Source organism: Myotis brandtii, unplaced genomic scaffold (assembly GCF_000412655.1).
Source record: "Myotis brandtii unplaced genomic scaffold, ASM41265v1 scaffold111, whole genome shotgun sequence".
Lineage (NCBI taxonomy): Eukaryota > Metazoa > Chordata > Mammalia > Chiroptera > Vespertilionidae > Myotis > Myotis brandtii.
Window position 1 is genome coordinate 4,666,993 of NW_005353789.1, and position 16,412 is coordinate 4,683,404.

General features: G+C 46.4%; 1 protein-coding gene across 1 annotated transcript in view; it reads right to left on the minus strand.

Moving 5' to 3' along the window:
• Positions 1-16,412, minus strand: part of FRAS1 (Fraser extracellular matrix complex subunit 1) — a 466,232-nt gene that overhangs the window by 71,354 nt on the left and 378,466 nt on the right. Inside the window, exons 44-47 of the mRNA XM_014544766.1 lie at positions 15,736-15,999; positions 13,679-13,867; positions 10,836-10,955; positions 10,315-10,494 (exon numbers count right to left, since the gene is read on the minus strand). Of these exons, the coding sequence (XP_014400252.1) occupies positions 10,315-10,494; positions 10,836-10,955; positions 13,679-13,867; positions 15,736-15,999 (753 nt within the window). The remainder of the gene's footprint in view (positions 1-10,314; positions 10,495-10,835; positions 10,956-13,678; positions 13,868-15,735; positions 16,000-16,412) is intronic.

Consider the following 16,412-nt stretch of genomic DNA (forward strand, 5'->3'; position numbering starts at 1 on the left):
GACCTAGAAAACCATTATCCTTTAATAACATGATAGAAAAACATATTAATTTTTTTAGAGTCATTTTGAAAGTACAAAAATCTAAAGTGATTTTGAGTAATTAATGCCAAAGTATCCCACAAGTGAATAATAGCTCTATGTTTTTAAATGTCAAACAACAATTAGCGTAGAATTCTTGCTTCCATCTTAGGGCTCTGGGACTTCCTTCCTGGTCCCAGCCAAGATTGAAACAAAATCACATCTTTTAGACCAGTGATGGCGAACCTATGACACGCGTGTCAGAGGTGACATGCAAACTCATTTTTTTGGTTGATTTTTCTTTGTTAAATGGCATTTAAGTGTATAAAATAAATATCAAACATATAAATCTTTGTTTTACTATGGTTGCAAATATCAAAAAATTTCTATATGTGACACGGCACCAGAGTTAAGTTAGGGTTTTTCAAAATGCTGACACGCCGAGCTCAAAAGGTCCGCCATCACTGTTTTAGACCCTCAGCACCAATTCCCTCTGCCTGATGTGAGTGTTGGGGTATTAATCCATTTAATCTAATCCTTCTGTTTGGTCCTGCAAATCATTTGCTGCTGCCTAGGATTTATTATTTGTCATTGTAAATCCTGGCAAAACCACTGTAGCTTTCCTGTAAAAAAACAAACACAAACACTCACACACACACTCAGAAATTGTACTTTGACTGTGACACAAGTATCACTGCCATCCTAAAAAATTAATAAACCTTCATGGTTTACATTTGCATCTCTCTTTATCATCTGAGATTTGTCACCCAGATACAATAGCCTCCTGATACTGGGGCATTAATTTTTTGATGAGGCGTTTTATATTTCTGTGCTTGCTACATGAGCTCTTGACAGGCAAAAAAATGTAGCCCCCTGTCTTATAGCTTTGTCTTGTAGTCTGGACAGAAATCCATACCATTCTTTAAAAATTTAATAACTTCAGACTGGCTGCGCTGAGAAATTTAAATCTCTTCCCCTGCGGTGACTCCCTCCTCATAGCTCATGGGGAAATGCTTGTCTGGATTCTCACAATCCACTGGTCACCTAATTCACTCTTCTCTTTATGGGAACCTAGGACTGACTGAGGAAGGTGATAGAATTTTCCTTCCTCTTGGGAAGGAAGCACTGGGATTGATTTTTAAAACATTTTTGAGAGGAAATGGACATATAATAAATAGCACACATTTAAAATGTACAATTTCATAAGCTTTGGCACATCCATAAAACCACCACCTCAATCAAAATAGTGAACATATCCATCACCCCCAAAGTTTCCAGCTGACACTTTATAATTCTTCCATTCTTCCCATCCCCTACCCTATCCCAAAGCAATCAATAAATTGCCTCCTGTCACTCTAGATTAGTTGGCATTTTTTCTGATTTTTTAAAAAATAGATTCATACAGTATGTACTATTTTATGCATAGTTTCTTTCACTTGGTATAATCATTTTTCAATATTCATCCATATTGTACCATGTGTTAACAATTCATTCTTTCTATGGCTAGGTACTATTCTATTGTGTGGATATGTCATCATGTGTTTATGCATTCACGTGTTGATGAACGTTTAGGTTAGTTCCAGTTTGTGGCTATTATAGATAAAGCTGCTACAGTCATTTGTGTACAAGTCTTTGTACTGACATAAGTTTTCATTGTTTCTGGGCAAATCTCTATGAGTAAAATGGCTGGAATATGTCTTGGGTGCATGCTTAACTTTTTAGAAAACTGAGAAACTATTTTCCAAAGAAGGCAGTACCACTTGCCATTCCCACAGCAGTGCAGGAGGGCTCTGGGCTTCATCTTAGTGGGCCTTTCCCATTTCTATCTAGAAAACGCTGAACACCTACTGTGCAGAATGCTATTTCAGGCTTGCTTATATATTTTAGGTTTTATCTTTTAACAACTCTGGGAGGTCAAGGTTGGCGTGTTACCTCGTTTTGATAGATCAGGACACTGCGATACAATTAGAGTAGCAATGTGGCCTATCCCAGGTCACACATCCAATAGGGGGACAGAGCTGGAACTGGAGATCAGGGTTGTCTAACCCCAAAGTTTATGCCTGCTAGGAGTACGTTTTTACAAAACTCATCTAGACTTTTCAGACTAGACAAGGAGCCTCTTGGATATCACCCTTATCCTTTAATTGTTTTCAATATAAAAGTAATACATGGCTATTAAAGAAAATGTAAAAAGCACAGAAAAGTAGTAAAGGATCACAGAAATCACTCATAGTATGGGATCACAAGAATCACTCATATATCTACCACTAAAATATCACCATTGTAATATTTCTGAATTGAACTGTTTCTTATACTTGATTGGCCATAACCTTTTTTTATCTGAAATATTGATTTTGATGGGGTACTTATTATTATTATTTAAATGATACCAATGATTAAGTGCCAGAGGGTAATAAGCTGCACCTAGAATGCAAGCTTCAAGGGGACAAGCATTTTGGTGGTTTCCTCACCAATGTGCAACTAGAATAGTGCCTCGCACACAGTAGGTATTCAAAACATTTTTGGTGAATGAATTTAGCTCACCCACTATAACCAATTTCTGAGGCCTTACCCATTAAGCACAGAATTTTCAATCTCTATGTACCTTCCCCCCCGCCCTCAATTTTAGCCTTTGCTAATTGGGCATTGGAAAACTTTAGCTACTTGTTCACCACCAAGATGGTGTTTCCAGTAACATGTTCTCCCTGTTGGCTGTCACAGCAGGTAGTTACTGTTTGAAAGGTTGCAGGCTTTTAATCCCATGGAAGATATTTGCAGTCACCAACCTACTGGCTATACTACGTCTCTGGCAGTATTACGGGGACCCACATTAACCCTGTCAGCTTTTCCAATTCCCCCGAAAGGCCAGCACATTAGAGTGGTGTGGGAAAAAAGCATCTCTGAAGAAACTGCCTTCCTAAGCGGAGGTTAGGCGATTGCCTCGGCCTCCTGCTTTCAGCACGGCCGGGATGGCCCTGTGCATGGGCATAGTGCTATGTCGGAACCAGTGCTGAACCACCGCAGGCTCATGCCATGGGAGACTCTCAGCTTTTCTTCAAAGCCTCCAGTTATGGGCTAAATTGTGCTGCCTCCCCCCGACCCCCCGCCACCAATTCATATGTTGAAGTCCTAACCCTCAGTGCCTCAGGTGTGACATTACTTGGAAACAAGATCATTACAGAAGTATTGAGGTCACTAGGGTGGGATGTAATCCAGTATGACCATTGTCCATATAAAAGGGGAAACTTTGGATATACACATACTAGAGGCCTGGTGCACGAAATTCGTGTATAGGTACGGTCCCTAGGCCTGGCCTGTGATCAGGGCCATCTTCCCTGGCTGCCTGCAGCCGGCCCCGCCCCCCGCTGCCACCCACTCTGGTTTCCCCTTTGCCATCAGGTGATCGGTGCCTGATGGCCGGGGGAAGGGACCTAGAGGTCAGTCATTCCCGCCCACTCTCCAGACCCACCCCTGCCACAGGTGGCCATCAGGAGATCAGAGCCTGCCAGCCAGGGAAAGGGACTGAGAGGGGGTCAGTGCACCACATAGTGACTGGTCCAGTGGTCAATCTGGTCATTCTGCCGTAAGGGTAAATTTGCATATTATCCTTTTATTATATAGGAGGATAATTCATAGTTGCAAGACCTCGGGAACATTCAACACTCTTGGAAGCTGCTACATGTACAATTCTAATTCTAAATTCTTATCAACTGTTACTATTTTTTTCAGAGCAATTGACTAATACAATTTTGGGTCTTTGTTACTGCTTTGTTACATATATACACATATCTATATATCCTTGTCTCTATATATGGACATATACATAATGATATACATGCATTACTGGATTGTGGTGGGGGTCCCTGCTGGGGGCAGGCCGGCCTGGGTGAGGGTTTGTGGGCTGTTTGCAGGCCTGCCACACCCCCAATCATTCTGGTCTCTGGTCTTTCTGGTTGTTCTGCTGTTTCAGTCACTGGGCTTTCATTATATAGGACTAGAGGCCTGGTGCATGACATTTTTGCATGGTGGGGAGGGTCCCTCAGCCCAGCCTGCACCATCTCTAATCCGGGACCCCTCAGGGATGTCCAACTGCCGGTTTAGTCCCATGGAAGGTGTTTGCAGTCACCAACCTACTGGCTACACTAGGGGATCAGGCCTAAATCGGCTGGCTCCTAACTGCTCACCTGCCTGCCGGCCTGACCCCCCTAACTGCTCCCCTGCTGGCCTGATCCCCCTAACTGCTCTCCCCTGCAGGCCTGATCACCCCTAACTGCCTCTGCCTTGGCCCTGCCACCATGGCTTTGTCTAGAAGAACGTCCAGAAGGTCGTCCAGAAGACGTCCAATCTAATTAGCATATTACCCTTTTATTAATATAGACTAGAGGCCCGGTGCACAAAAATTTGTGCACTCGGGGGGGGAGCACATTAGAGTGGTGTGGGAAAAAAGCATCTCTGAAGAAACTGCCTTCCTAAGCGGAGGTTAGGCGATTGCCTCGGCCTCCTGCTTTCAGCACGGCCGGGATGGCCCTGTGCATGGGCATAGTGCTATGTCGGAACCAGTGCTGAACCACCGCAGGCTCATGCCATGGGAGACTCTCAGCTTTTCTTCAAAGCCTCCAGTTATGGGCTAAATTGTGCTGCCTCCCCCCGACCCCCCGCCACCAATTCATATGTTGAAGTCCTAACCCTCAGTGCCTCAGGTGTGACATTACTTGGAAACAAGATCATTACAGAAGTATTGAGGTCACTAGGGTGGGATGTAATCCAGTATGACCATTGTCCATATAAAAGGGGAAACTTTGGATATACACATACTAGAGGCCTGGTGCATGAAATTCGTGCATGGGTACGGTCCCTAGGCCTGGCCTGTGATCAGGGCCATCTTCCCTGGCTGCCTGCAGCCGGCCCCGCCCCCCGCTGCCACCCACTCTGGTTTCCCCTTTGCCATCAGGTGATCGGTGCCTGATGGCCGGGGGAAGGGACCGAGAGGTCGGCTGTTCCCACCTGCTCGCCGGCCCCATCCCCACTGCTGGTTGCCCTCTCTGTGTGGGGTGACCGGTGGGGCAGGGCCTTGGCCTGGTGCCCCCCACATTCCCTGCCACCCATCCCTGGTTCCCTGTTCACCATAAGGCAATCAGAGCCTGCTGGCCAGGGAAAAGGATGGCCCCATCCCCGCTGCTGGTCGCCCTCTGTGTGTGGGGTGACCGGTGGGGCGGGCCCTTGGCCTGGTGCCCCCCATGTCCCCTGCCACCCATCCCTGGTTCCCTGTTCGCCATAAGGCAATCAGAGCCTGCTGGCCAGGGAAAAGGAAGAGGTAGTAAGTGTGCCTCATAGTGACTGGTCCAGCAGCATTCTGGTTGTTCCGCTGTTAGGGTCAATGTGCATATTACCCTTTTATTATATAGGATAGAGGCCTGGTGCATGGTTGGGGTCCTGGATTGTGGTGGGGGTCCCTGCTGGGGGCAGGCCGGCCTGGGTGAGGGTTTGTGGGCTGTTTGCAGGCCTGCCACACCCCCAATCATTCTGGTCTCTGGTCGTTCTAGTTGTTCTGCTGTTTTAGTCACTGGGCTTTTATTATATAGGACTAGAGGCCTGGTGCACGACATTTTTGCATGACGGGGAGGGTCCCTCAGCCCAGCCTGCACCATCTCTAATCCGGGACCCCTCAGGGACGTCCAACTGCCGGTTTAGTCCCATGGAAGATGTTTGCAGTCACCAACCTACTGGCTACAGTAGGGCATCAGGCCTAAACCGGCTGGCTCCTAACTGCTCACCTGCCTGCCGGCCTGATCCCCCTAACTGCTCCCCTGCTGGCCTGATCCCCCTAACTGCTCTCCCCTGCAGGCCTGATCACCCCTAACTGCCTCTGCCTTGGCCCTGCCACCATGGCTTTGTCTGGAAGAACGTCCAGAAGGTTGTCCAGAAGACGTCCAATCTAATTAGCATATTACCCTTTTATTAATATAGATAGGGAGAACACCATGTGAACATGAAGATGGCATCTAGAGGCCAGGGAAAGACCCTTCTTTCAGAAGGAACCAACGCTACTGACACCGTAATCTGGGATTTCCAGCCTCCAGATCTGTGAGATAATAAATTCTGTTTAAGCTTCATAGTCTGTGGTACTGAGTATGGCAGGCAGCCCTAGCAGGCTCATACACCCTGCCTTCACGGAGAACCCAAACTAAGACAATTTTGGTTGGGAGTCATAATACTGAGAAAAGCTGACATTAAGAGAAAACCAAAGCATACCTTGGCTTAAGATCACTTCTGGGAAGTCTTTCCTGACTCACCCCACCCCTCTCTCAGTAGAACTGGCTGTCCTTTGGCTCCTACTGTCTTCTGTCTTGTTGCTATCAGAGCTACTAACACACACCTGCACCTATTCATTTGCATGCCGACAACTTCTGAAACATAAAGGTGGGAACCAGTGCTGTGCTGGCAATTGCTGGATTCTAACACGACTCCTCCCCTACTTTAAAAATACAACTCCTGACTGTTAGCTAAGCAACTGAATCCCCAGGTAGGGTCTGCATCTCCCAGCCACCTCACAGCTGGGTGTGACTGTTCTTGCCACTAGGCTATGACCAAAAGTGATGCTTTCTTCTAGTAATACCCCTAAAAGGAGACGGAGGTGGGCTCCCTGGCCTTCCCCGCTTACCGCTGCTGGGGGGAGTACACAACTGCAGTAGTTGTTAGAGTAGAAATGGGAACCTCATGTTGGGGATCACTGAGCCACCTGGGCCACCTGCCTCTCAATTTTTCTGAAAAGGAAAACTTCTTGCTTCAGGCACTGTATTTTGAAGTCTCTTTATTCCAGCAGCCTAGCTTCTGCCCTAATAATTTAATTCCTTTCTCTGACTTACCAGGAAAAAGAGAATCTTTTGTCTCCCTGATGTGAGGTTGTGGCCACCTCAACCTTGACAGAGCACTTGTGGGACTAGACTCCCAGATCCTCGGAGTCTGGTTCTGGTGTCTGTCTTCCACAGTTGGCACAGGCAGATGGCTCGTGACATCGCCTCAGGGGAAGGAAAGAGGCTCTGCACAGCTTTCCCGTCTATCTACAGAGAGCAATCGCTCACCATGGGCGGGCCACGAAAGGCGGCATGAGAATCTGTCCACTTCACAGCGAGCCATCAGGAGGATGTCTGCCACACCAGTGGCAAGTGATCACTGCACGAGGCATGGGTCCCAAGAGAGCTCAGCGCCTGCACTACAGACCCTGGCCTAGAAGATGCTCTGCTCCTCTCAGAAAGACCAGGTCCAGCCCATCCCCAACTCCTGGCAGAGACATGCTCACCATCTGAGACAAATGGGGCGAGGTGCTGCTACTCTTTTAAAAAAAGAATTTTTAGATCCTCACCCAAGGACATGTTTACTGATTTTAGAGAAGGAGGTGGGGGCGGGGGAGGAGAAAGGGAGAGAGAAAGATAAAGACAGAGAGACATCGATTGGTTGCCTCCTGTACATGCCCTGACTGGGGATCGGACCCACAATCTAGGTATGTGCCTTGACCGGGAATTGAACCCACAACTTCTGGTGTATGAGGTGATGCTCCAACCAACTAAGTCACCTGGTCAGGGCAGGTGCTGCTGCTCTGTAAGCTGTAGTCAGCTGCCTTAAGAGAGGATGGTAAGTCAGCAACATAGATTTCCTCTGAAGGGAGACCTTTGACATTTAGAAAGAATCAAATGCATGAAAATATTCTCATTTAGGGGAGACAGGGAAGGAGAGGATGCTGATGAAATGGGATTTGTAATGAGGGAGGGGCAGGGAAGTCCTGCCCTATTAGCAATGGTGTGAGCCCCCAAGAATAGCAGGGAGGGGACTGCATCCAGTATCTGGTTTACTTAACAATTACCAGAAACAGGTGAATTAAGAAAAACTGGTTGGGTTGGGAGACTACCTGGACTAGGAAATCAAACCTGGAGGAAAAGGGCAGGTGAAGGAAGAGTCCCAGGTAGAGCACGACATCCCCCTATTTTGAGAAGGCACTTTCCCAAGAGGAGGGAGAAGTGTGTTCCCCTACGGGTTGCTCCCTGAGCCATACAGGCGTGGTCTTTGCAGACAGAATTCAAGCTCAGTGACGGTGATACTGTAAACACCAAAAAGGCGAATCTGGAGCAGCCTCACACAGGACTCAGCAGAGCCTGGGGGCAGAGAAGAGCAAGGCTGTGACTACCAGCCCTGGGCACTGGCAGTGTCTTGCGGGAAGCTCAGAGCCTTTCAAAGCCCCGAGCAGCAGTGAGCATGCAGTTGCCCATCACAACAGCCAAGAGTCTGCCCTTTCATCTTTGGAGAGAAACAATCAGCAACCTGACAGGATTCTGGCAGAAGCAATTAGCTCCTGAATTAGTTATCCAATATCTCATGCAGCCAAGGTCTTAGAAGTGCTGATCTGCATACTCCCTGGGGAATTAGGCCACAAAGGGTAGGCCACCTGCTTCAATTTGCATTAGGGTTTTGGCCAGTCTGTCCACCCCTCCCCAAGCCCTCCCACCAGACACAGATGACACTCCTTCCTCTAGCATCACTGTGGACCCCGACATGGTCTGCGCATCAGCCTCCAGCTCTGGGAACTCATCTCCCGCCGCCCTCGCCCTCACTCACTGCCACAGGCACACTGGTCTCCTTGCTGCGTCTGGAACCTGGTGTGCCACGCTGATCCTGACTTTCTGGATGCCTCTGTCTGGGGTGCTCTTTCCTTATCTGCCAGCTTGGCTGGCACCCTTGCTTTCTTTGGATCTCTGTTCAAATACCATCTTATTAGAAGGCCCTCCCTCATCCCTTGCTCCCTGTGCATCCTGGTGATGCCCTTGTTTTTCCCCCCAGCATGCATCACCAGTGATATATGATGTTTTCTCTTGCTTGACTGCTTACTCTCTGGTTCCCTGCATTAGATGGTCAGCACCATCAGGGCAAGTAATTCCCCCGTTTTGCTATTTCCCTGGTTGAGTGAAGACTCTGTAGCCTAAAATACAAAGAAAAGCAATGAGGATCTAAATATCCTGCCAGCTGCCTCTAGCCTGTATGACGTACAGAATAAAGACAATTCAACCTTTAGATTGTTTATTTGGCAAGTGTCTCTTGTCCTTCACCTTCCTTCCACTGGCATGTTCCATCGGTTCTCTCCCTGAAATCCCTTCCTTCCTTCTGTCCTTCCTTCGCCGGCTGTTGCTCAGTGAATACTTAGTAGGTACCAGGTACTACCTCATACAGTATTCTCCTCTTACCTGGTCCTACTACTGTCCCCTGGGTGAAGCTTCACTAGCTCCCCCCTGGTCAAATGTGAATCACCTACCCACGGTCACTGCCTCCTTTTCCCTTCTTTCGTTCATCCTGTTGGACTCCAGATAAATTTCACTTCCTTTCCTGCCTCAAAATTCTGCAGTGACTTCCTATTGCCTATTTAATTAAATAGGAATTAGCTCAGATTTGAAAACCCTCCATAAAATGTCAGTTTACCCATGAGCACCATCTATTTTCAGAGCATAAGCTTTAGCTAAACTAGCCCAGTCATTTTTTTTAATGTGTCCACATGCTGTCCCCATCTCTGGAAATAGCACAATTTCTGTCCGCCCAAACTCTGTCTTCCAAATGTCACCGCCAGGCACCTTATCACCCCAGCTAGCCTCTCCCACTTTTGAACTCTTATGACAACAGGTTTATGCAGTTCTTTAAACACCTGCCATAGTCTTCCCTGAGTTATGGTTATCTGCCGGGAAGAAGTTCCTTATCTCACCCAGTAGAAAACTCTGGAAGGGGAGAATTGTATTTTATTTACCTTTTTTTTTTTCTTTACCAGCAGCAGCTAAACTAGAATCTTGCTCAATACATATGCTCACTTGCTCTTTGCTGAATTAAAATTCTAAGCACAATGCATCCACACCAGGCCAGGTGCTCAAAGACTTTAAAAGAAGAACAGGGTGTAGTGTTTGCCCTAAGAAATTGACAATCTAGTTATAAAGACAAGTTTGCTTTATAAGATTGCAAATTTTTATTCAACTTTCAGTGAGCACCTACTGTTTGCTAAATATAACGCAAGGCAGTATCTAATGGTCAAGATTAGTGATGCAGAAAATAAATACTCATAGATTCTAGGGATATGTATTCTAGGGGTATGTCATGGGTAAAATGACATTTTAGGGAGGGTCTTCAAATCTGAAATAATTCCTATTTAATTGAATGGGCAATCGAAAGTCACTGCAGAATTTTGAGGCAGTGAATACATTCTTTAGTCCACTCCAACACAGACTAAATGCGAACTCTGGCTTGATGAAGCATTGACAGGCTTACCTGGTGACCCTGCATGCTCCAGGTGGCCCAGCTGGGGCTGTCTGGTGATTCTGTAGGTTAGTGCTGCTGGCTCGCTCTCCTGGTCAGTGGCAGAGAGCTGCAGGGTGGTGATTTTCTTCACTGAGTTTTCATCTAAGACCATTCCTTTATTGGTGGTGATGACCGGTGGGGATTTGTCTTCTGAAAATATTAGAAATAATGATTGAAATGGGATATTTTTAGCCTCCTTTCTTCAATTCTGGATCTGGTGCCCGGGGGTAAGATCAGAATAGCTCTGAGAGAGAGAAAGAGATAGAGATAGAGATAGAGAGAGAGAGAGAGAGATAGAGAGAGAGAGAGAGAGAGATAGAGATAGAATGTCAGAGTCCCAAGGAGCCAGAGCTTCACACAGCAGTGGGGACATGGTCTCAGATTTCCTTACTGGTTGGGTAAAGGAAAGGCTCAGCCTCAAGGTAATCACAGTATAGATTCTTTAACTTCAGAACCACTGATGTATTTTTAGAGACCCGATGCCCCCTTACCCAAAACAATGATGGGAAATGACTGGCTGATCAATTTGTTGCCTTCTCCATCAACCACATCAAACTTAAAGTCAAAGTTCCCACCAGATTCTCCTTTTCTGTGACTGTATTCTACTTGGCCTGTAAAAAGAAGAACAACAACAAAAATCAAGATTTGCTATTAATGCTTTCTGCTCTTATTTCTGAACTGTGAGGTGGTAATTCGATTGGTATCCATACCAAGGAATCAATTAACACTCTCCTGACTTGGACATTATTTTTGACATTTTAACCTAAAGTTTTCATTTCCTGGTTTCTTCTCCCACTCTGGGCTTCCTCCTGTTAAAATCACCTGAAATAGCATTGCTTATAGCTGGGGCTCGGCTTTTGGGAAAGAGTCTGAGGAAGTCTCATGTATAACTCGATCAGCAAAACTGCCCATGTGGAAGATGTGTGCTGACCACACCCATGTCACTGGTGTGACCCTGCATATACCCATGTCACTGGTGTGACCCTGTATATACCCATGTCACTGGTGTGACCCTGTATATACCCATGTCACTGGTGTGACCCTGTATATACCCATGTCACTGGTGTGACCCTGTATATACCCATGTCACTGGTGTGACCCTGTATATACCCATGTCACTGGTGTGACCCTGTATATACCCATGTCACTGGTGTGACCCTGTATATACCCATGTCACTGGTGTGACCCTGTATATACCCATGTCACTGGTGTGACCCTGTATATACCCATGTCACTGGTGTGACCCTGTATATACCCATGTCACTGGTGTGACCCTGTATATACCCATGTCACTGGTGTGACCCTGTATATACCCATGTCACTGGTGTGACCCTGTATATACCCATGTCACTGGTGTGACCCTGTATATACCCATGTCACTGGTGTGACCCTGTATATACCCATGTCACTGGTGTGACCCTGTATATACCCATGTCACTGGTGTGACCCTGTATATACCCATGTCACTGGTGTGACCCTGTATATACCCATGTCACTGGTGTGACCCTGTATATACCCATGTCACTGGTGTGACCCTGTATATACCCATGTCACTGGTGTGACCCTGTATATACCCATGTCACTGGTGTGACCCTGTATATACCCATGTCACTGGTGTGACCCTGTATATACCCATGTCACTGGTGTGACCCTGTATATACCCATGTCACTGGTGTGACCCTGTATATACCCATGTCACTGGTGTGACCCTGTATATACCCATGTCACTGGTGTGACCCTGTATATACCCATGTCACTGGTGTGACCCTGTATATACCCATGTCACTGGTGTGACCCTGTATATACCCATGTCACTGGTGTGACCCTGTATATACCCATGTCACTGGTGTGACCCTGTATATACCCATGTCACTGGTGTGACCCTGTATATACCCATGTCACTGGTGTGACCCTGTATATACCCATGTCACTGGTGTGACCCTGTATATACCCATGTCACTGGTGTGACCCTGTATATACCCATGTCACTGGTGTGACCCTGTATATACCCATGTCACTGGTGTGACCCTGTATATACCCATGTCACTGGTGTGACCCTGTATATACCCATGTCACTGGTGTGACCCTGTATATACCCATGTCACTGGTGTGACCCTGTATATACCCATGTCACTGGTGTGACCCTGTATATACCCATGTCACTGGTGTGACCCTGTATATACCCATGTCACTGGTGTGACCCTGTATATGCCCATGTCACTGGTGTGACCCTGTATACACCCACGTCACTGGTGTGACCCTGTATATACCCATGTCACGGGAGAAGAGGCTGCAGAGCTCAGCCCACATTCTCCTAGAAAGCATCACTTCCACTTCCCAATACAGCCTTACATCATTTTTGGAACAACATGAAATATCACCAACCAACAAGTAAATAGATAAACAAAACAAATAAACTCTACACAGAAGTCAAAAGGATCCAAAGGGAGAAGTGCAATGTGTCACACTGTTGTGAACCCGCAACTCCACTTCTAAGTACCCAGCAATGCAACTATAACCAGATCTCTGGGAAGAGGGGCCTCGTCTCATTTTTAAAGAGACACTGATGCAAGGAGTAATTAAGGAATGACATCCCTTTGCTTATTCTGCCCCCTTTATTAAAGTACAGACAGGTCCAATGAGAATTAGGCTGCTACCACTTTTACGTGTGAGTACATGGACAGGACCCTTATTTTATGCTCCTTGGGGGCATATTTTCACCTCGAAATGGAATTGCACATCACCACTAGATGTTGGATTACTTTCCCCCACAATATGTAACACCCCCCCCTTTTTTTTACCCCTGAAAGCACTGTGCAGTAACTGCGTAGCATTTAACATTTATGCTTTTACATGACATCAGCATTTCCTGGAGGAGGGATGAGCTATGTAATCTCCCCTAGGCACCTCGATTTATGCCCTTCCATTTTGCTTAGTTCATTAACTTGCGCTCTTCGGGGAGCTGAAAAGAGATATAAATTGTTCACCTAAGGCAGGCATAATTTTCACCCAAATCCATCCCAATTCACTTCTTTTTCCCTTCCCTCTCTCACATACACTTTTTAGCACGACAGCAAGTCAAATGATTTTTCCCCCTCCACAACAGCCCCAAATTTCATCAATGCTATGTCAAAGGATGAACACATTTTAGCCAAGAATGATAGTTTTAAAAAAATTGAGGAGTCAAGAAAGAATAAATGGAGCTATAACTCAGTTCTTATTCAAAACAAAGAGTGTACAGTTGGCTGCCATAGGCTACCAGGCATTTAACTCCCACTCGCTATTGTGGGTGGAGTCTGAGGAAGCCTGGGTAGGCTGAGGACCCCTGGCTGACCTTGGCTGATGTCAGCCTGCGTGAAACTCCGGATGGGGCCTTTGACGGAGATTTGCTCCAGGTTGCCGTGCTTCACTGTCTGCAGGCGCCCAGCACCAGGATCTTCCTTCATAATGAACATCACCTGACTTTCATCTGAGTCAGTGTCTGTCACTTTCAAGTGCTGTTCTGTGATGCGTGCTGCAGACCCTGGGCGAGAACAGGAGACGCAGGTCATTCCCCATCATTGCGTTTGAATAGGACATCAAATGATTTCAGGAGACGGCTCTGGGTCTAGGCAAGTAGAATGTGCTTGCCCTTCTGTTTCCATCTCAATAAATGTTAATTTCCCAACCTCCCCATTTGCTATCAGCCGTTGAGTGTAAGTCTGAGCCCCCTTTCTCTCCTGATCCATTCTCATTCTCTATGTTTGCTCTAGTTCCACAACCTATTAGTTGACCCTATGATAAAACCTGCTTGGACCTAATTTATTTACTGCCTTGAGGATCACCAAATCATAAACTCACAAACATATCTGGTTGCCATCTCAGACCAAATAGTCAAAAGCATTGCTCCTCAAGACAGAAGATATGGTGAGGTGACAGAGCAGGGGGAGCCGAGCGCTGGGCCCTGTGAGGCTGCACAGCTGTTGGGGATGAAGGGAAGGCACTGGCTCCTGGCAAATACCTCTTCTGAGGGCCTCGCCCTTGCTTTTCTGTTCAGCCAATTTCTCATATTACAAATAGTAAATTCTGGTAAAGTAGATCCTAGTCACCCAGGTGTTGGAGAGATAGTCCACCATGGGCCCCGAGTGCCCCTGCATTTCCTGCTGGGGAAGGCAAAGAATGCAAGGCCCGACCACTCGTTACCCAGGCCATTCTCAGGGATGAGGTGATGCCTTCCCCTGGGACAATGATCAGGCTTGCATATTGCTCAGTGCTCCTCTACTGAAATGCATCCCACTGCACGCGAAGGTGTCCATCTGGGCCCTCTGCACCATCACAAGACATGGAGGGCAGAGAGAACCAAAGCGAACTTCCGACGGCAATGCTGCCTGCTGTGCTGTGAGTAACAGAGCACTCTGTCTCAGACCCAGGAATCGTGTCTTCCACTAGCACCCATGAAACAGAAGCAGGCTAACTAAACTGCTTGTAAATAGGGTAAAGTTAAATCCCAGAACTAATACTTGGGACCTTTGGGGATCTCCAAATTTTATTTCTTAAAATGTGTTGTTTTTTAAAATTTATTTTTAGAAAGGGAAGAAGGGAGAGGGATAGAGAGATAGAAACATCGATGAGAGAGAAACATCATCAATCTTCTGCTTCCTGCCTGCAGCCCAACTGTGGATGGAGTTCACAACCCAGGCATGTGCCCTGACTAGGAATCGAACCAGTGACCTCTTGGTTCATGGGCTGACACTCAACCCGGAAAGCAACACAGTCCAGCTCTCCAAATTTTCAAGTACCATTATATTATTTTTACTACAGAATACATGGGAAACTAAGAAGAGACTAACAGAACTCCAGTGGAATGTAGCTGCTCTGAGGGTAAAAGGCCCACTCCCTAATTAACATGCTAATGCAAACTGACTCTAAGACCAACAGGTGTCACAGGTTCTTCGGGGTTGCTTATATATGTATACACAAAATTGTATGTATAAAAATTACCACAGCAAATTAGTCTCAATTATTTGCACAATCTTTTTAGTGAATGACAGCTTCCCAATTGCCCCACCATGCCATTTTTTATTTTTAATTTTTAATAAGCATGTTGAAAATCCTACTGGACTTCTTTTGTTATTTCTATGTGGGATTGGTTGGGCAGTGGCAATGTTCGCCCTTAGAAATACTATAAACTCTTCTCAATCTTTTCTCAAATTCTGAAAAGGCTTCTGGCCCAAAGAATTTCAGAGATTCACATTTGTCACAACTTTTAGCGTCCCTAAAGCAACAGTTCTCCCCAACTCCAGTCTCCCTGAGTTCTGAACCCTTAGCTCATAACCTCCTACAGAGCTAACGTGGAAGGAAGACCTGCACTCTGACAAAGAACCATACCACTCCCTTCCATCCCTCTGGTACCTGCTGAGAGCTGTAGGCCTCGGTTAACAGCCAAGTGGGGGGCATCACCCGTAGGCAGCTCAATGTATATCTCCATCCTCCCAGTGTCCATGTGGAGTCCATCAGAGAGAGAGAACCAGAACTCATCCACCTCCACACCAGGCCCACCAGGCGTGTACCCCACCAGCCCGCCCAGGATGTCCTGGTAGGTGAATGAGGAGCCCTGGTCTAAAATCCTCCCATTCTCCAGAAGCTCAGAAGCAGTCTGCCTCTGGCGTAGGTGACCTGAGGAAGGAAGAAAAACAAAGAGGCAAAGGTAGAATATATATGGCACCAAAACACTGCCTGATTGTGTCAACCAGTATGACCCTGGAAGAATGTCAATCACCTCAGAGGCTCTTGGTGACACACACATAAGTGACCAAAAAATTAGCATCTTATAAATAAGCACAGGATGCTTCCCCGTGGCCTCTTCTACAAATAAAAAAGATAAAGCCCACTTTTCCTTAAAATCTCTTAAGGAGACACAAATGGATGTGGTAATCTAATGGCTTAGAAATCAAATCCCACTCCATGAATTCAAACTCATTTCATTATCTAAACCTTATTTTCCCCTTATGCAAAGTGAAAATAGCACTCTTCACTCGCTGCCTTCCTCCCAGGGCATCTGGGATAGGAGATAAGGATGTGTTTTGAAT